The sequence below is a fragment of the Panthera leo genome, chromosome D2 (genome assembly GCF_018350215.1).
Source record: "Panthera leo isolate Ple1 chromosome D2, P.leo_Ple1_pat1.1, whole genome shotgun sequence".
In the NCBI taxonomy this organism is placed as follows: domain Eukaryota; kingdom Metazoa; phylum Chordata; class Mammalia; order Carnivora; family Felidae; genus Panthera; species Panthera leo.
The window spans coordinates 59,178,654-59,199,525 of NC_056689.1; the positions used below are offsets into that span (position 1 = coordinate 59,178,654).

The 20,872-nt window shown below is 57.7% G+C and overlaps 1 protein-coding gene across 1 annotated transcript; it reads left to right on the forward strand.

Moving 5' to 3' along the window:
* The first annotated feature begins 7,068 nt into the window (after positions 1 to 7,068).
* TLX1 (T cell leukemia homeobox 1) lies at positions 7,069 to 14,027 on the forward strand. The gene is made up of 3 exons (XM_042908174.1): positions 7,069 to 7,920; positions 9,921 to 10,122; positions 12,369 to 14,027. Exons 1-3 carry the CDS (start codon positions 7,341 to 7,343, stop codon positions 12,589 to 12,591), a joined length of 1,005 nt encoding a protein of 334 aa, XP_042764108.1. The 5' UTR covers positions 7,069 to 7,340; the 3' UTR covers positions 12,592 to 14,027.
* Positions 14,028 to 20,872: the final 6,845 nt, after the last annotated feature.

The following is a 20,872-nucleotide window of genomic DNA, read 5'->3' on the forward strand; positions in this document are numbered from 1 at the left end:
TGCCCTTACACACCCATGCAGCCATGCCTGCCCACACCGCCTTGCCTCCCTCACTGACATCCAACTGGTCTAATTTCCGGTGGCCCCGTTGGCCTGCCTCCCGGTTCTGCGCTCACTTCCCCAGACCCCAGACTCCAGTGGGGAAGGGGCCCTCAAACCAGGGAGTGAGAAGGCAGCTGAGAACCAGGGAGACGGGTGGGCTGGGCGGAGGGCTTCGCCCCCCCCTCCGTGTCCGCTCCCTCCCCGCTGTCCCATTAATCACAGCGTCGTCGCAGTCCAGTTGGGGATCCCTGCCGCCCAGTGCCACACGCAGCCCGCAGAACAATGGGATTATTTCCGGGGGGAGAGGACGCCTCGGGCAGGGGCTCAGGCGGCGGTGCCTCCTTCCCTCAACCCGTCCCTCGGCACCCAACCAGCGCCTGCGGCGGCCAGGGACGTGTGGCAGAGCGGACGCGGGTGGCGCGCGGGTGGCAGGGCCTGGCCGGTCTAATTCAATTAGCGGGGCCGCTGCAGCCTCGGAGCAACTCTGGGCCCGCGGGGCTCAGCTTAGGGCAGCTGCTCTTTGTGCGCGGAACCCATACATATGGATACGGTCCCTCCCCCTTAGCCACCCCCACCCCAACTCCTGGCACCTGCGGCTCCCCCGCCCCCTCCCTCCCTGCCTTTGGCCTCCCCAGAAAAGTTGGGAAGCTGTGTGGCTGCTTGTGGGCCCGAGGTGGCCGGCAGCGTGCGCGCCCGAAGGGAGGGAGGTGGTTTTTATCTGAGCCTGGGGTCTGGGTGGAAGGCGGTGTTTGTAACATCCGTGTGTACTTGTGTGTGGAGGCGTGAAGGAGGCCTTGCGAGCAGCTGCCAGAATTGCACACTGGAGTGTGTGTGTGTGTGTGTGTGTGTGTGTTCAAGGGTGAGTGTGGACCTGTGAGCGCGAGCCTGAGAGAGAGGGTGCTGGATCTGCTCCAACGCTGAATCTGGAAGGCCTCGGGTGTTGGTTGTGTCTGCCAGGGACCATTCGTGTATATGCGGGGGCCATATGCAGTCGGGACAGAGCGTGGAACACATTTCCTCGACAGCAGCTGGGTCTCCCAGGCGGAATCCGTTCCCCTGCCTCCCGCAGCGGGGTTTTCTGATGGAGGAGGAGCTTGGCCAGTTCATTTCAAACCCCAACTCCAGCTCAACTCATTTACGCGGAGGACACTTGCGGCGCCCACTGGGCGCAGCCGCAGCGCAGAGGTAGAGGTGCGCAGAGGTGCCGCGGCCAGGGCTTCTCAGCGGGAACGGCGGTCTTCCCTGGCCAGGTTTTCCGTTCGCGGCGCAGTGTGGCTGCGGCTCAGGGAGCACCTGCAGCTTCCGACGTGCCCTGAGCGCCCGCGGAAATGTCCAGACGTGTCCAAGCCGAGGTGGCCCAAGCTCCTATGGGTGACCGCAAGACCCTCCCCGCCGCAGCCCAGGACTGAACCCCTCTAGGGGGCCGGGTTTCCGGAGCTGGGAGGTCTCCACCTGCCCTTCCTCTGCGGCCCAAATGTATGCCCCAGGAGGGCTGAGGACCTGAACTGAGGCCAGAAATCTGGTTAGATCTGACCGCTTACAGGTTCGTGGCCCAGCCAGAAAGCCCCCCTCATTTTCAGCTTGACTGAGTGGCTGGAGCCACAGAACCGCACACCCAGAGGTCTGGCCCACCGATCCTGAAGAGCCTGCCAGACCCCACCCTGTCCCCCCCTGCTCCCTGCCCTGGGGTGCAGAGAGTAGGTTTCTAGGAGGTGGTGGTGGCCCCCCCAGGCCCTCCATTCAGCAAGCTGGCACTCCCCGGCTCCCTCTTCCTCCCCCACACCACATTCAGCACACCCAAGGACTGGCTATGACCCTCTGCCTCCGAAATTCCTCGGATCAGCATGGACCCACTTGTCGGCTGGGCAGGGCCAAGGACGGAGGCCGAGGGTCGGCATGCTGGGGTGTACCTGTGGTCCTGGGTCCCAGGCTGGGGTGCTCTACTGGGTCCAGTGGTGGGAAGCTAAACTTGGTGCCCAGGGAGCCCTTCAGGAGCTGTCAACGGATGGCAGGGTCACAGAGCGCTATTCTGCCCCGAACCTCAGCCCACACCCTGCCCAACCCTTTCCCCATCCTGGCATTCTGAGAGAAGACTGGCATCAAAGATCTGCTCTGCCACGGGCATGGGTCTGGATGGTGGGACCTGAGGGTCTCTGGGCTTCCTTTGGGGGAGAGTTGGTCAGAGAGAGGCCTGAGGTCCTAGCTCCATGCCCAGAGGTGATAGGCCAACAGCTGCCTTTGTATAGAGGCCAAGAAGGGGACCCCTACAGGGCAGGGCCTAGACTTAAGACCCCGTTGTTCAAGCAGGCTTTGGGGTAAGGAGCTGGCTCCTAACCCAGGTGACAGCTGAGGTATGGTTTCTAGCAGGAAAGATCTATCTTTCTCTGTCTTCAACCTGTCTGTGGTTGTGATATCTTGTCTCCTCCGTTCCACACCCACAGGCCCACATATGGCCATTTCCCAGACAACTACACTAGAAAATAAGACCTCTCTCCCACAGATACACACACTCATGAGCATGCATACACACACACACCATTAGCACAGCCTCACTTTCACACAGTAGCTGACGGATGCTCTCACCCCATCATATGTGCCCGTTATACAGGAACAGTTAGGGACACACTCTTATCTGTTACAAAAAACACACTCACTGGCATCACAGGCAAATACAGTTATAAAAATGACCTGGACTCCCCTCCTGTCCCCTAGTCCCCTCACACACATGCATTTTGCTTGCAGTCGAATGCCAGCAGCCTAACACGGGTACATAATAGACGCTCAATGCATATTTGTTGGGTAGATTTTAAAAAGTATTCCTCAGAGACATGCCCAGGCTATCATGCCCCCACTGTCACGCACACTTTCACATCTGGCTTTCCCCTCATGGACACACAGTCCCACAAACACAAAGTAATTAAGTTATCACACACACACCCCTAAGCTAAAGTACAACCCCTGGCCCAGGGGTCTCTCCCAGAGGGGGGAGGGAGCCGTGTGGGACCCAAAGGGGCCGCCCTCTAGGGCTGAGCCCTCCCTTTCCTCCTCCCCCAGCCCCAGCCCCAGCCCCAGCTGCTTCTCTTTTAATTGGAGGCACTTCTTCATTCTGCAGGCAGGGGAGAGGGGAGGCGGGGGAGAGGGGAGCGGAAGGCGCTTGGGGGGGTGGTTACCAGGTGGCTTTAGGGCCGGAACTCACCTAGACACATGCAAGATACTCCTGCAAAGCGAGGGCCACAGCTACCGAGTTTGGTGTTGAGAAATCAGCTTGTAATGAATGGAGTCAGAAAAACAGCATTTGAGTCCAGTCTGTGTCCCTTCCCAGCTTTCAGTGCCTCGGCCTTCTCATCTGTGAAATGGAGATAACAAGAGCCACATCACAGGGTTATTGGAGGATGACACGAGATAATAACTGTGACTGAAGGTGCCGGGACATCACTGTGTGCTCCTACTCTCTCTCCCTCTCCTCCTCTTTCCTTGTGTGTGTGTGTGTGTGTGTGTGTGTGTGTGTGTGTGTGTGTATACAATTTATAGTCAAATTGGTTTCTCTCCTCCTCTTTCCTAACAGGGCCGCCACTGGGGCCCTGCACTGAAGCTGCATGTCTCCTCCCCACCCCCTTCCGAAAACTTTCTGACCTCATGTGACACTGCTTCTGGGAGGAGTGGGGGCCAGAACCCAGCAACTCCTGACCCTCTTGTCTCAACTTCCTAGGAAAAGAAGGGACTGAAAGGGTACCCTGGCCCTCAGCAACTACCCTATTGGAAAACAAAGGTGGAAAATACCACCCTATTGGAAAACAAGTTGGACACAGAGAACCCCATCTTGGGGACGGCCAGCACTCAGAACTATGTTGGGATAAAAGTTGATTCTGATAGGTGGGGGGGGGGGGGCTGAAGGGGGGTATGGAAAAGATCAGTGAGGCAAACACCTGTAAGGGCCGGGGAAAGTCAAGATGTCCCTGGGTTGCAGGATTTTGATGAGAAGAGCCTCCTGACAGTCTGAAGAGGCCACTAGGCAGCTGTGACCTCTGCCAACCTTCGGCTGGTGAGGTCTCCCGCCAGGGACTCTGGCCAACTGGTGCCAGATCTGAGGAGTCCAAGAGGTGAGTAAGATAGATGTCTAAATGGTGGAATAGGAAAGGTCAGAAAGACATAGGTGTTGGAAAGATTCAGCCAGAGGAGGAAGGAGGGAGGAACGGGGAGAGTGTTAGGAACACTCAGGAGGTTCCTGCATGGGCCAGAGAGGGTGGCAAAGGTAAGTTGTCCTAAAGATAAGAGGGTTTTAATTGCAGCAGACAGAACTGTAGTTAATCATGAAAAGGATCAAGGCACTGCAGTCCAGCCTCAAAGGAAGCAGAAGCACCCCTCTCCATACTTCTCAGCCTCATACGGGGAAAACAATTCAGATTTGGGGAACCAGATCAATCTTCTTCTGTCTGTGGGACTTTGGGCAAGTTTGTTCATCCGACCAAGTCTCGGTTTTTGTTTTTTCTTTTTAAAAATGAATATAACTCATATACTATGATAACCCCTTTAAATCATACAATTGAGTGGTTTTTAATATATTCACATAGTTGTGCAACCATTGCCACTAATTCCAGAATATTTTCATCACTTCAAGTGGAAACTTCGTATCCACTCGCAGCCACTTCCAAACTTTCCTCCTCCAACCTCCGGCAACCATTATCTGCTTTCTGCCTTTATGGATTTGCCTATCCTGGATGGTTCGTATGGATGCAGTCATTTGATAAGTGGCCTTTTGTGCCCGACTTCTTTCACTTAGCATGATGTTTTCTAGGTTCTTCCATGTTGTAGCATGAATAACATTCTGTTGTATGGATACACCACATTTTGTTTGTCCATTCATCAGATGATGAACAGGTGAGTTGCTCCCACTTTTTGGCCATTATAAATAATACTGCAATGAACACTCATTTAATTTTCATACTTACTTAAAACTTGGAGGTGTTTCTATTAACTTCCCAGAGTTGCGAGTCTTAAATGACATCGGTGTGGTGAGGTGCCTGGCACATAGTAGCTTCTCAGTAAAACACTTAGGTTTATCTCTGCTTTATTTAGTTCCTCTAAGATAAGAGGCAGGAAGGAGACAAATTTAGGTTCAAACAACTGCTGGGTAAGGTTGTAGAACCTGGATTGGGTGGGTGAAGAGGAGTGAACTGGCAAGGGAATAGGGCTCTCGCCTGTTTCTGCTCAGTGTTTACAAACCACCACCTATTTCACACATGGCCTTGCCTTGAGCGGGCCTTTGTCCACCTGCCGGGAGCCCAGACAAGATTTTCTCCAGGTTTCCAGGCTAACCCATAAAAGCAACTCAAATCCAGCTTCTCCATCTTGACCAAGTCACTTAGCCTCTGAAATTTGGCTTTCTTACATCTATAAAATAGTATAATTTCTTACTATATCTATAAAAGAGATAATACTCATCTTGAAGAGTTGGTGGTTCATAGCATTCCCCATAATACTTACCACGATCTGACTTATTGTATTTGCTTCTTTGTTTATTGTCTAACCCCCTCTATGGAACGTAAACTCCATGAGGGCAGGACCTTGGTTTTGTTTACTGCTGTTTTCCCAGTGCCAAGAACAATGCCTGACACATGGTAGGTATTCAATAAATATTTGTTGAATAAGGAGGTTCATTCATTCATTTTTCACCCAACATGAGTATATCCTGTGGTTTGGGGCTATACTCCACAGGAGGGAAACTGAGATGAGTTCCTTGCTTCCAAGGAGGTCTCTTCAAGTGGAAATAACAGACATGACTGAAGCAAATAGACTGTAATGAGACTTGATCAATAGAATGTGCACCTTCATCTTGCCTGATAGAGACAGTCCCTCCCTGAAGACCTGTTGAATCTGAAATAGACCAGAAATAGATCCAAAGTGATCCAACGTGCACCGGTCCCAGAGCTTGGCTCCTAGCAGGGAGCAAACCTTTCCCTACTGGAGAGGGGAAAGAGAGGAAGCAGAAAAAGGGAGTTTCCTCCTTCTCTCCTGGGCTGTAAGCCAGTCAGCCACAGTCAAAACTTTAAAAGGCCTAAATTTGTCCAGATACACTTCCCTGATCTTGGTCCCACCAACCCTAGCCCCCCCCCCCACCACCACTGCCTTAAGTCCCCAGGCCTCCCTCCCAGGATTCCAAAAGTAAGAAAATAACTCCTTCCCCTCACCACAGTCCAAAGGTTTCTTGCTTGGAATAGCCAGCCCCGTGCTAGTTGCTAGGTGAAAACAATCTGATTGAATTCATTCGCATACTGTGGGTACTGCTTCTTTGGGGCGTGTTTATTTAAAAGGAAAGGGGTATCTTGAGGCATGGGCCCCCTGGAAACAAGCCCCAAGCCACCTCTCTTGACTTTTGCCTTCCTCTCAGGAAGTCTTCCTTTCCTCAGTTTCTCTAAATAGGCTGGGTTGGGGTGGTTGTTGATTTTTTTCAACAACCTACAGCCGGTTGTTCATAGGCCTGTGTTTTTAAAAAGGACAAGCCTGAACTCACCTTCCTGCCTCAGGGGCCTGGGCTCCATACCTGGGAAGTAGACAGTCTTCTACTTTCTAACAAGCCAGACTTGAAGTTTGCAGTAAATCCTCTTGTTGAAGGACAGGTGTTTCCCAGCTGAGCCCTTGGGGAGATTCTCCAGTAGCGCAGGGACACCCTTCCCCAGAGGCCTAGTGGGCTGGACCTCTTTGGCCCCATTCAAAGTGAGGGGAGACTCCTGCCACACCGGGAAGAGGGCTCTATCCTCCACCTCCTTGGGTCCGTCTGTTTATCGGTCTCTGGGAATGGCCGCCTCCTGTTCTTTTTCTCCTTTTAAGTCTCTGAATCTCTTCTCTCTCTTCCTGAACTACTTCTCGGTGCCTCGGTCTCCGTCCCTCTGTCTCTGGCTCCTGCATCAGTCTCGGCTCCCGGCCTCCCTCTCCCCCTCTCCGCCCCTCCCCCGCGCTGTCATTCACCCCGCTCCTCTCCACGCACAGCCAATGGAGAGACCCGGCCGAAACGGCTAGGCTCGCTTGCACCGGGCTTTTTCGCCCGGTGATTGATGTCCCAGAGTCAACATCGAGCTAGCAGACGGAGAGGGGAAGGAGCAGCCTGAGAGGGGAAGAATACGGCGCCCCCTCTCTCCTTCCCCTCCCCCCTACTTTAGCCCTCTGCGCACTTCGCTTCCAAGTCTCCGCGCAGCCGGGAGCGGCTGCCGCCTCCGCGCCCCTGCGCGCTGCCCCCCGAGCCAAACACAGCGATCGCCGCCGCCCAGGCCCCCCCCGCGGGGCCGGGGCCGGGGGCCAGCATGGAGCACCTGGGTCCGCACCATCTCCACCCCGGCCATGCGGAGCCCATCAGCTTCGGCATCGACCAGATCCTCAACAGCCCGGACCAAGGCGGCTGCATGGGGCCCGCCTCGCGCCTCCAGGACGGAGAATACGGCCTTGGCTGTTTGGTTGGAGGAGCCTACGCTTACGGCGGCGGGGGCCCCGCGGCCGGGGCGGGGGCCGGGGGCGCGGGGGCCTATGGTGCCGGCGGCCCCAGCGGCCCTGGTGGCCCTACTAGCGGCGGCGGCGGCGCCTGCAGCATGGGCCCGCTGGCTGGCTCCTACAACGTGAACATGGCCTTGGCGGGCGGCCCCGGTCCGGGAGGCGGCGGCGGCGGGGGCGGCGGCGGCGGCGGCGGGGGGGCGCTGAGCGCTGCAGGGGTGATCCGGGTGCCGGCTCATAGGCCGCTAGCTGGAGCGGTGGCCCACCCCCAGCCTCTGGCTACCGGCTTGCCCACCGTTCCCTCCGTGCCTGCTGTGCCGGGTGTCAACAACCTCACCGGCCTCACCTTCCCCTGGATGGAGAGTAACCGCAGATACACAAAGGACAGGTTCACAGGTGAGTCCGGCCGGCGCGCGCCCCGCCTGGCCGCGGCCCGGGCTCTGCGCTACCTTTCCCCTGCCCGGTGGCTCCCGCAGCCCCCTCTACGCACCAGGTTACCCAGCTCCTCTCGGTGCTTCCCCCGAGTTCAGCCGCCTGCCACCTTTCCACGCTCGCGGAATCGTCATGCTCGAAGAGTTCTCCCGTCCTGGGCCCCTCTCCGTCCCTCCCGCAGGACCCCTACTCTGAAAAGCGCTCCCTGATCCCCTCTCGGAGTCGCTGGGTTCAGTGTGGCCGAGGGAAGGGGGATGTAGCTTCGGGACTACCTTTCACCCCGGCTTTTGGGGCTCAGGAATCTTGGAGAAAGGGGCCCGATGTGAACAAACTGTTTTTTCCGTCCGGGCCAACGTTCTCTGGCTGAGGGGAAGAGCCCCAGAATCAGACGCTAGGAAAGAACAGGTTCCCCACCTCTCGTCCCCCTCCCCACACAAACACACACGCTCTCAAACACCCCACACACCCCACTTCACTTCGCGCTCCGAGCTCCAGTGTCGGTTGCGCTTGCCGGGCCGGCAGAGGCCTGAAGCCTGAGTAAAGCAGCAGAGCTGGTGGGCCCTCTTTCCCGGACTGCGGGCTTCGTCCAGGTCGGTCGCAGCGTGAGGCTGAGCCTCCCGGTTCATTTTCGTTCGGTCCCGGCCTGGCGTCCTCCCCTCTGGGCCCAGCCCCGTTCCCTCCAGTGTGAATAATGCACCGGCCTGACCGGCGATCGATCGGCGGCGGCCCAAGGACAACTCCTGGGACGATTACGCACTCCGCGGCGGCCGACTGCAGCCCTCTCCGCTGCCTGCTCCGCGCCTTCCACCGCTCGCTCCGGCTCCCTCCGCTCTCGCTTCCGCTCTCGGCACTCAGCTCTCGCTCACGCGCGGGCCCCTTGCTTCGGCCTCACTTCCAGCTACCCCTTAGCATTCCTGGGATCCGAGGCGAGGATCCTCGATCCTCCCGCCGAGCCCAGCTCCCAAGCCCGCTGAGAAGTAGCCACGAGTTGAGCCTGGGTTCCCGGCTGGGCCTTAGAGGCGGCGGGAGGTACTGGCCGCTGCCGATGGCGATGGCGAGGTGGGACTCCCATGGGGCTCGGGCTCCAGGGCCCAACGGTGGAAAGGAGTTAGGGGGTCAGCAGAGGCAATACAGCCATTCTGCCCTGGGCCTCCAGGAAGGACCCTGTACTCAAGGGACCCCAGGACCCCAACCTAAGTCCTCTCAGGCCTGGGGAGGCAGAGCCTGCTGGCCATTCCACTCCCCCTACCCACCCAGGCCAGTCCAGTCTTGAAGGACCCTGATGGAACCCTCAGCCTGGAACCCACTGGTCTTAGGTCTCTGGTGAAAGCTGTTCCACACAGGGCCTACCTAGGGGAGCGACCGGCGGCCCTAATCTGGCTTCAGGCCCCAAGAAGGTTCTGAGGGAGTGAATGACTGTCACCTTGTGTTGCCCTGTGTCCTGTATGTGTCTGCTTGTGTGCCTGTCAGGCCGGGTGTATAGATAGGTAATTTGCCCCTTGGTATGTGATGTGTCTGTGTATGTTGCTGTGTTGGTGGCGGCTCAGGTCAGGACCCAGGGTTCCCCCACCCACCCCCACCCCCACCCCCGCCTTGATCAGATGCGGCTTCAAGCTGCTGGGCAGCTTCCTGGAGCAGTGGGGGGCTTCGACCTTTAGCTCGCCTCAGACAAGCCCCTCAAGGAGACTGGCTTGGGCACGAGAGAGCCCGGGGCTAGGGAGGCCTCCGTGGCGGCGGCAGCGGCGTCCGCCTGGCGGGCGGGAGGGGGCCGTTTCCCGCCGCGGGCTTGGAGCTGAGGGCTGACGGGAGGATCGCGGCCCCGTTCCTGGGGTCTGGCCTCTGCGCTCGCTGATCGCGGGGAGTCGGGCCTGGGACGCCTCCTGACGCTCTGCCGCTTGCCTCTGCCGTCTGTCTGTCTCCCGCTCCAGTGGCCCTCTCACCCTTCACTGTAACACGCCGTATAGGTCACCCCTATCAGAACCGGACGCCCCCCAAGAAGAAGAAGCCGCGCACGTCCTTCACGCGCCTGCAGATCTGCGAGCTGGAGAAGCGCTTCCACCGGCAGAAGTACCTGGCCTCGGCCGAGCGCGCCGCCCTGGCCAAGGCGCTCAAAATGACCGACGCGCAGGTCAAAACCTGGTTCCAGAACCGGCGGACGAAGTGGAGGTGAGCGCGCGCGGGGTGGGCAGTTCTCAGCCCCGGGGTCTCTCCTGGGGCGCTCACGCCCCCTCCGCTCTCCGGCTTCTGATCGGTTCCCTGCTAGGCTCGCCAGGAACCGGGTGCAGCCGAGGCCGATGCCGGGGTGGGGCTGGAGAGCCCCCGCTCTGTTTTACCGGAGGCTTCTTGGCTTTCTGACCCTAACGCTCAATGCTGGTGTAGACGCGGCTGGTCACCGCCGCTGCTTGGGGAACCTGCGGGGCTAGAGCACAGTCAGTCCTTGCAGTCCGCGCTTTGGGAATCAGTGAACGCTGAGGGACTTTTTGTTTGCACAAAGTAGCGCTTACAGACATGCCTCCTCCGTCCCGGAGACTGGAGGCCGGATGGCCTGCGCCTCGTTTCTGCCGCCCCAGAGAGGGCTCCTGGCGGAGCTGCCGGGCCCCAAACCGGGAGCCTGGGCCCCTCTGACTCCCTCCTCCCCGGACACTCAGCCAGGCCCTCACGCAGACGGTCTCCCACCCTGGAAGAGGAAAATCAATCCCTACCGGCTGCAGCGGGGTTTTGGAGAGTCCCACTGAAAGGGGGATCAATTAGGAGCAGATGGGTGTGTGTGTTTGTGTGTGTGCGCGGGCGCTCGCCACACACACATTTACCCTTCTCCCGTCACACACCCAGTACACTAAAATCCCCCCACCATGCATACATCTCTCTCTCTCTCTCTCTCTCTCTCTCTCTCTCTCTCTCAACGTCCCACACTCCTAGGCAGCCTTACTCACCGCCAGCACCGCGCTTTCTCCAGCTGTACCCACTTGCACCCCTCCCGCACATCTGGCCCGCATACTTGGTTCCACAAGTTTGGTTCCAGAAGTTTCTCACTAGCTCAGGCCTCAGGGGGGAGAGCGCAGGAGAGTCTGGGCGACGTGCGCGGGGCCGTGGCCCAGTGGGCCTAGCGCTGGAGGAAGGAATTGGAGTTTCCTCTTTTTCTGAACGAAGGCGAGGGATCTGCCCGGGATTCCACCGGCGTGGCTTCCACAGGAAGCCACTGCCCCCACGACTCTGCCTCCACCCCATTCCTGTCGTTGGGGAAGAAATGGAGTATATGGCTTCAGACCTCTGGGATCTAGTTAAAGAGGTAGCTAGGGCTGGCAGAGTAGGGGTGTGGGCACTAGTGTTCCCAAGGCCCCACCAGGGCTGCAGCCTAGGCGAGAGGAGGGAGCGAGGCAGGTCCCTGGAAGACAAGGGGCTCTGGGATCACCGAGAGTGTCAGGCGAAGAGAAGGGAAGGGGCAAAGATAAACACCCCACCCCAGGGAGAAAAGGAAAAACCGGGCAGCTTGAAGAAGTCTTAGGGTAATAAAAGAAAGCAATGGATGACTAAACCTTCATTTTCGTTTCAAACAAATTCTCTTAATTCTGAGAGAACAAAGAGGGTGGGGTGAGAGACAACAAGAGAGAAGGACACAAAGCCGAAAAGGAAGAGAAAGGCTCAGGCAGTTTGAAATGCAGGAAAGAAGGGGAAGGCGAGACACAGAAAGACGCGCGGAGCTAAAGGCAAGAAGGGGCGGCGGGCAGGAGGCCGGCGTCCACCGCTGGGAGAGGCCCTCGCCGGCTTCGCGCGGCTTCATCGATCGCCTACAAATTGCTTCTGGAGGCCCCCGGGACTCCCATTAGGTCTGTCCACCTTAGAGACAGACGTTTGATCTCAGTTGACGGGGTGGAGGGGAGGCATTAAATGGAATAAGTGAGTCATCGCCTCCCTGGACCGCCTCGGAGAAAGGCGCTGGTCCGGCGGGAGTCCCGGCAGGGCACAGGGCTCGGCCCAGGAGGTAGGAAGGCTGCGAGAGTTTCGCAGAGAAGAGAGGTCTGGCAAAGCAGCTCGAAGGCAATCCACCGGCTCCCGCCTCTGCCCTGGACTGGTGGGGAGGGTGAGGCGCCTCAGGCTTGGCACCGCAGAGCTGGGGAGAGGCGAGATGCCACCCTACCCCTGGCTGCGCCCTCCGAGGCTAGTGGGACACCAGGAGCTCCAGATGCTTGGGCCTGGCGGATTTCCCCACAGCTCCCCCGGGGTTCCTGCGCTCCATTTACTTGTGGGGTTTCCAGTCTGTGTCGGAGTCAGGACCCTCAAGATTAGGGTGTGTGTTAAAGGGGCCCAAGCTGGAGTTGGGGGCTGTGAAGGAAGCAGTGCTCGTCCAGGCTGTTTCCCGGGAGCGCGCTCGAAGCGTCGGTAACGTCGGTAATGGCTTGTCCCCGGTGCAGGCGGCAGACCGCGGAGGAGCGTGAGGCTGAGAGGCAGCAGGCGAACCGCATTCTCCTGCAGCTGCAGCAAGAGGCCTTCCAGAAGAGTCTGGCGCAGCCCTTGCCCGCCGACCCGCTATGCGTGCACAACTCTTCGCTCTTCGCCCTGCAGAATCTGCAGCCGTGGTCTGACGACTCCACCAAGATCACCAGCGTCACGTCCGTGGCGTCCGCCTGCGAGTGAGCCTGCCCGCTCTGCCCGGAGAGAGCCCGGGTCCAGCCGAGGGGTCGCGGAGGCTGAGAGCCGGGACTCTCTCCCACCCCCTCCTGCTTCAGACTGTGCGCGGGAGGGGAACGCGGTGCCCCCTGCGCTCGGCGGAGCTCCTGCCGACGCTGTTTTCTCTTTGGTGGGGGGGGGAAAAAGCGCGGGAGACAGGGACACGCGACCTCGTTCCAGACGCCTAAGTGGTCCCGCGCCCCCCTGGAACTGTTCAGAGTCCTCTCGGTTTACGTCTATTTTATTTTATTCTGATTTTTAACGTGGGACTGAGAGAGGCAGAGGACGTTGGGGAGTAAGTTTCTGGGGTCCTCAGAGGACAGCAGGGGCTGTCGTTTGAACTTGCTCTGGGAAGAACTCTGTATTCCACTCCCCATCACACGTGGACGCCCGCAGGCCCACACAGAGGCGATTTCACGGTCTCTGGTGATGTCACCCAGAGCCAAACACAGAGGACCTACGACAGAGTGTCATGCACACATAGGGCCATCGCCTTCACACCCTTGACTCTCACTGTCAGGCATAAGCTAGGGGTGACCCAGCTGCATTGTGAACAGCATGGCACTTCTCACAAACACGAGGCTACGGCCACACTGTGACACACTACCCCACACACGACAGCGTCACGGCCCTCCAGGCCCCCATCACACATCCTAGCCGCACCCAGGTACGCACAGGCAGGTTTTCACACAGACTCAGCCTGCTTCTCCAGATCCTGTTCATACGGGGAGCTTAAGTTATGCACTTATAAGGTGTTTTCTGTGTAACCATTTTATAAAGTGCTTGTGTAATTTATGTGAAAAAATAATAAAACCCTCCGGATCCGGAGTCAGGGCTACCTGCTCCTTGCTGAGCCCAGCACCTTGCAGCTACTTGGGTTTGGTGTGAAATGGTGCCACTGGGGCAGCTGCTGCTGTCTGGGCATAAGGGACACCCGGGGGCCAGGACCTGCAGGTCCTGGAGAGAGGGAAGGAGGGGGACAGAGAGAAACAGACCTGAGCAAAGGAAGGAGTGCCAGGCTCTCCTGGGACGCGGACGCTTGAGAAGATACACGGTCTTTGGGTGTGAGGGTTGCACGCGTGTGCATTGTGTGTTTGTGATGGCATGGACCTTCAGGATGTAACTGATCGTGAATGTAACAGTGTTTAAGCGTCTCATTGTGTTGGCAACTATTGTTAAGTGCTTGTCTCTGCTTAAGTCGCAAATCGAAACCAGCATCATACATACGAACTTGCAGTGGTCTGTGTGACCATGTGCGAATGTGATTGTGTCTTCCGGGGTACCGGTGACCACCCACCCAAATCTGTGACTGTGTGTGACTCCTGTGTCAATGTGTGTGAGAGTACATGTGAGTTTCTCCTCGTGAATCCATTTTTGTGTTAAAAGTGCGAATGTTTGTAATCGTGAATCACCCGTAATGGTGTGAATACACTTGGGTGTGATATGTAATCATGTGTGACATGTAATCATGTATGAGATGTGTATTTTACTATATATACTTGTGTGTGACAGTATATAATGGGGAAATGAGGTAGAGAGTGTGGATCGTCGTGGGTGACTGTCCCTGTCGGTGAGTGCGTGTGATTGGTTGTGATTGAGTGGGTGTAGTTGCGCACTGCTGGTGTGTGGGGGTCTAAGGTAGGGTGTGTGATGCACGGGGGGGGGGTACTAACATCTGCTAGGAGTTCCAGGGTTCTAGGCCCTTCCTCAGTAAGCCCCACAGGTTGGAGCACAGTGAGTCAATAATTGGGCCAGGATCCTGTAGTGCTCTTAGTAGGATTTCCTGGCTCCCAGCACTAGTCTGGCCTAGTAGAGATCTGAGTAAGTGACTTCCTAGGGACCTTCAGGGGGCCCCACACCCACTCCAGCCAGGACAGCAGCCATGGGACACAACACTCCCTGTAACATCCAGTCCTTCTGCCTATGAGACAAATCTCAGGTGCACAAAACTGACTTGTTTTTTCTGAAAGAAGCTAGGTGGTGGAGGCTCTGAGGACATGCCATCCTGGGGGAATTAAGTGCGGGGGGGGGGGAGATAGGCTCTTTCTTTGGGATGGGAGTGTGACAGAACTTGGTGGCTAGAAACTAGAAGGGAGTGGGTGTGGGACTTGTTCAGGTATACAGAGCTATGTGTGTGTGTGTGTGGGGGGGAGGGTTCAGAGTCACAGAAACCATCGGAGACACTCTCCTTCACCCCTGCCCAGGCCGCCATCCTGGACCTGCCATGCCATGGGGGTGGGGGACAAAGCCCAGCAGCCTCCCAGCCTAGTAGGCCCAAAGGGAAATTTGACTGGGTGGGGCCGTGCTTATCCATTCCTCATCCGTGGCCCCCTTGGAGCCTGATCTCCTCAGGAGAAGAGGATTCTGGATCCGAAGGACTAAGGCTGGCCCTCCCGCCCCGCCCCCCAGACCCTTTGGGTGACCAGGCAGGGCCCTGACATGCAGTTTGCCTTGGGGAGAAGGTTCTGGCCACAACACGGGGTCTGCAGCCCGCCTCCCGCCTGCACCGTCTGAAACACCCAGGACCTGGCCAGGAGAAATCCGGAAATGGCCTCCCGGAACCACCAAATTCATTTCCTTCTGCCTGGGCAGGTCTAGCTGATCCCTCCTGTCCTGCAGGGACTGGAGCTGCCAGGCCGGTACCTTCTCCGTTTGGCAAGGTATCTTCTCCATTTATGTCTGTAAGACGCACCTTCAGTGCACCCCCCCCCCCCGCCCCCGTCAGATTCCAGAGTCTGTGAACTTCAGCAGAGACTGGGGCCTTCCTCCCACCTCCCAATCCTGGAGACCCCCTCGAGAGGCTGCTGGCCCCAGAGGCTACTGGATATTTTCTGGCCACAGACTGTCCAGCTGAGTCAGGAGTGGGGAGCCTCTGCCCAGAACAAACACAACCTCCCCAGCAGGCTCCAATCCAGGTTCTTCCCCAGAATCCTTCGCCCCCTTTTACAAAACAAACTGCAAAATTAGGCATTATACACCCCTCCCCGAAATACCTTCTACCTCCCTGATCTTCACAAACAGCTAGGGTTCACACTCATAACCACGCGGGCGTATGCCCCCTCCGCCATACCGCTCTCCGACCCGGTCCAGCTTGTCCGGGACTCGGGTGGAAGTGGGCATCCCGCATGCCGGGCTCCCGGCCCTGGAGGTCACCCAGCTCTGCGCGCGCCGGCTCCCGGGGTACGCGCTGGCTCTTGGCGCTCGCTGGCCGCGGGAGGCCAGGGTCGCGCTCTCTCCAGGGGCCCCTCCCACGCGCCCAGGCCCTCGGGGGAGACGTCCCTGGGGTGCCAGACTCCCAGGGGCACCGAGGCTCTTGGAGCCCAGGGGCCGCGCAAGACTCCCCCGTCTCCACCGGGAATTCGTTGGGACCGAATCTCCGGCGAATCCCGCATCGGCCGAGGCCGCCGCAGCGGGGAAAGGCCAGGATGGCTCAGGGCCCCGCCGGGGGCAGCTGAACCCTCACACCCCGGCCCCTGGTGGGGGGGGGGGCGGAGGCTGGTGGAGAGGGGGCTGCGAGGGTCACAGTCAGGGCCAAAAACCCGCAGCAGAAAGCTCACAACTCCCGGCTGGCCACCGCGCCTGCCGGAAATGGTCGTCTCTGTTCAGAAATAGGAATGGAACTCAGTGTCCGAATAACTGTGAAGAGAGGTGCGGAAAGAGAAGAGGAATTAACGAACCTGACTGGGCAGAAAGATCGGCTTCCTTCCTTGGCTTGAGTGAGCTCACTGCCCGGACCAAATTGCACGGCGAGTGAGCCCTGAGCTCGGGCTCAGACCAGGCACAGCCCAGCGGGGTGGCTGAGTGGGTGGTGGCCCGTGGGGCCCAGAAACCCAGGCAGGGCTGGGGTCCTAGAGGCCTGTGTTGTGCCGCCGGTGGTACACAGAGAATCTGGCTCAACCTGTTAACTATAATAGCGGCTTTGTGCCGATCTGTGCTTGGGGGCTGTGTGGGCACGGCCTGAGCACTGCCTTGTGACGTCCCTACTGTTGTGGCAGGTGTGGGGTTTGCCCTGGGCCCAGGACCCAGATGGGCATCCTGTTTATGGTGTGCTTGCAGGCGGGCAAGGTGTTTCCAGGTGTATGAGACTACTACTAAGAGGGACCTCCCTCCCGGCTGGGCAGTTGGGAATGGGAGGCAATGCCGCGGGAGGTGCGGAGCTGGGGCCCCGGGGCTGCCTTGAGGGCCCCTCAGACCAGATGCGGGAGGAGACCCCTTCTCTCAAGCTCCCCCCTCGTGCCCATCTTCACACGCTTCTCACTCCCACGCAGTCCTTGGAGTCTTGCTCCCTAATCAGCTCAGAGTTTGGAGCCTCACGGCCAGGCAGCTGCCCTGGCAACTAACGCGAGTCACTTCCGCTTTTCCCGCATGGCTCGAATTCTTTGCCCAATGCCAGCCCAGGGAGGCCCCTGGCACCGCTCCCCTGCACCCACGCCTGGACTCCTTATCCCGGGGAGCCCGATGAAACAAGCTGAGCGAGGGCTAGATCCGGTTCGGATTTTCCAAAGAAATCAGAGCAGAATCTTAAGATAGTGTGTTCGATGGAGAGGGTGGTGGTGGGTGAGTGAGTGGAGGAGGCGGTGGGGTGCTCATGTTGTGTTGGGAGGGGTGCCTACGAACTCATCTCCTCGGTCACAGCCTGCATCGCTGTGGACAACCTCACATACCTCCACCCTCTGCGCGACCCCTGGGGTGTGCGATGTGGCACCAGGGCAGGGAGCTACAGGTGTGCGGGTGCTGGGCACACACACGCACACTCTCTAGTACTGGCATTCTTAGTTCCCTCAAACTCGCGGCGGTCCCGACCCCAAGAAGCTCCTACCCGCGGTTACCACCACCCCACCTCACCCCACCTCGTCGAGGGCACTCCCTTTCCCCACACCGCCTCCCCCTGCCCGGAGTGAGGAGGGCCTAACTTGACTGCCGGCGGCTTGGGGGTGGGGATTTCCTAGGCCCGCGCTTCCGCCGCCCGCCCCCCGGGCTCCAGCGAGCGCTGAGGCTGGGCTTGGGGCCCGCGGGCCGCCCGGGATTCCAGCCGAGGACCCTAGCCAGGCTCAGAAGGTCCAGCGGTCGCCGCTGCCTCCCTGAAGCCTATGGAAATCCGGCCTCCCTTTGTGTGCAAGAAGGCTGTTAAGGGCTGGGGGACAAAAGGGGCGCAGCCCCCCCCCCCCCACTGCTGCGTGTCACCCTAAGGAGGGCTTTGGTGGAAGCTGCTCCTTCCCCTTCAGGTTTTCAGCCCTTTAGTCCCAGAGCCCACGTATCTTCCGTTCCTTCGGGAGGAGTCGCAAGACCCGAAAGCTGGAGGCGGCGGCGACTTAACAACCACCCAGAAGTGGGAGCCGGACCAGAGGCTCCAACACGGAAACACAGGACAAGTGAGTTCCGGGCGCCCTCTAGGGGCCGCGCGGGGAGAGGCGCTTTGAGCCAGGGCCCTGGAAGCCAGCCCGTGGTCTGAGGGACCCTTGGGAGTGCTGGGGCGGCTGCCCCCGCCGTTATAATAGTGTAACGATAATAATATTAATCAGCAACAATGTGGAGTGCTTGCTCTGTTCAAGGCACTGAACTAGTTTTTAAAAGTACTAATACAGCCCTAACAACTACCCTATGAGTTACGTGGTATATCATCCCACTTTATAGGCAAGGACAATGAAGGTCCAGAGAGGTTAAGCAACTTGCCTGAGAGCACGAAGTTGCTAAATGGGGCCGGTATCCCAACCCAGGGTCTAACCCGAGCCAGGGTCTCGGGGAGGGATGGCTGAGTCCAGGGGAGCGGTGGATTTGAGGAGAACTGGAGATGAGACCCCCCACGAGGCTTCTCAAGGGATTTCTCCTATTGTGGAGGGAGCTCTTCGCCCAGAGATCCACTGGGACATTGCCTTCTAGGGCTCTGGAAAAATCACCTCCAATCCACTCCGGTCCGCTGGGCCTCCTCCATCTCTGACTGTCCCCTCCACCCCTCTAGGACCCACCCTGGAGCACTGTCAGACCTGTGAGACCTTCTCCTCCTTCTTCCCCATACTTAGCCGGCATCCACCCTCTGGGCCTTCCCAGCCTGGGCTTGCCACCTTCCAGGAGCCCTCCGGGATTGGAAGGAGGTTCTTGGCACTTCTATCCCCCTCCCTTCCTCTGAGCCAGTGGGGGCGGGAGAATTCAAACAGGTAAAAAATTAAAAATAGAAGCAAATGAATCACCCTTTATTAGACAAAGGAATGGAGAACCAGGAAGGAAAATCCCTCCTCTCCTTTTACATCTGCTCTGTGCAAAGCCTATAGTTCTGGGTTGGAGGGTGGGGGAACAGGCTGGGGTGGGTAGGAGGGTGTAGCCTGAAGTTCAGAGAGGGGGTTATTTTCACCATTTAGACATTCAGACAGAATATGAAAAGAGATCACAACCTTCCCTTCTTCTCTGCCTCCTCCAGAGTTGTGGAGTGGGGAGGAGTGTGGGGGAGTGTCCCAGGGGATGCTCTTTTATATACATTATAAGGTGTATTCATTTAAAGTAAGTTCCACGCTCAACATTGGGGCTTGAACCCATGACCCTGAGATCAAGAGTTGCATGCTCTACTATTGAGACAGCCAGGGCCCACTCTTTCTTTCTTTCTTTCTTTCTTTCTTCTCTTTTTTAATTTTTTTATATTTTATATATGAAAATATAAATTTATTTATTTACTTACTTATACACAAAGGTATATTCCTTTGTATATAAATAGCTCCTGCCAATGTCTTAAGCTTGAACATGTTGGAATCACCTGGGGATCTTGTTAAAACGCAGATTCTCATTTATTACATCTGGGGTGGGTCTGGATCCCGAATTTAGAACAAACTTCATATGCTGCTGATGTTGCTTAGAGGATCAAAATCCTAAACTACACCCTTTGTCTGAGATCTAATCCTGGGTTCTCAAACTTGCCTGTGACATATGGCCTGCAGCCTTATTTTATTGCCCGAGAGCATTTTTCCACTTTATTTAAAGAAATGAAATCTGTAGACACAGTTGATGCCCCTTCTGATATGTTTTAAAATACACTCTCCCCTATACCACAGGCCGAACCCATCCCTGTTATCCTGTGTCCTGCTCCTTCCCTGTCACTGACTAGGGCCCCTCGGAGCCCCCATTTCCTCTCCATCTGCACCTGTCCCTCTTTCTAAAATCCTCTTTCACACCTAGGCGGCTGCTGAAGCGACGTTGGACATCAGCCTAGGTTTTGAGATCGACTTCTCTGCTTTCTAACCTCAGGCAAGTTAAATTTTAGGAGCCTACCGTTTCCTAGCCCAAATTATAGGGCTAACCCTTTCCCTGATTACCAAAGGGATTAAGGAGATAACGCAGATAAAAACGCCTGTCTCTTGGGAGGTACTCCTGGAAAGGCGCAGGGCACCCCAGAGTGGCTTGACCTGATTTTTCTACCCACCTGGTAGGGTGCAGGCGGTAGGAGGCGGGTCCTACAAACTGCGGGCCCCGCCCTCCCCACCTCATTCCCAGACCCTTGATTTGCTGGAGAAAGTAGAGTGGCGGCCCTCCTGGGCGCTGGGAAGGGAGGCTATTGTGTATTAGGTGCTTTACCCGCCCCTCCTCCCAGCAAGGAGCAAATGAGCGAGTTCTGGCTTTCACTGGACCCAACTGTTGGCGGGGGGGGGGGGGGGGGGGGGGGGGGGGGGGACAGGCGGGTGGGGAGAAAGCCGGTACTGACCCTGCCAGGCTGGGTGGAGACCTTAGGGAGGGAACCTCAGTGAAGACCCACCCAACCCTGGAGCCCTCCCCGCCCCCAGGCGCCCGGCAGAGGTGGGGTCGTTGCAGAGCAGGGCTTACCGGCCTCCTCACACACCCCTCCGAAAGTGTGCACAGGCGCACCGTTTCACTCTGTCGGTGTCAGGCTGAAACCGTGTGTCCGCACAGGGCGACAGTCCTGTTGCGTGTCTAGACATTTACCTCCTTGTTCCCACAGATGTCTTGGTCACACACGGGCTGCAGTCCCAGATCTCACCCTCACATTTGCCTCCAGTCCAGGGAGACGCAGAGTGGCATGCATTCACCCATCTCTTTCCAGGTGGCCCATCAGGGGTGGGTGCCACAAGTTTATAGGAGAACGCTTAAGAGGTCCTCGCAGGGTCTTTCACCAGTTCACTTGTCATCGGGGAAAGCCAGCTCCAGCACGCTGGCACGCTTGTTCAGGAGCCTGGGCCTGCAAGCTCACGCTCAGTCATACACTTTTTAATTTTTTTGAGAGAGAGATAGGGGGGGATGGGAAGGG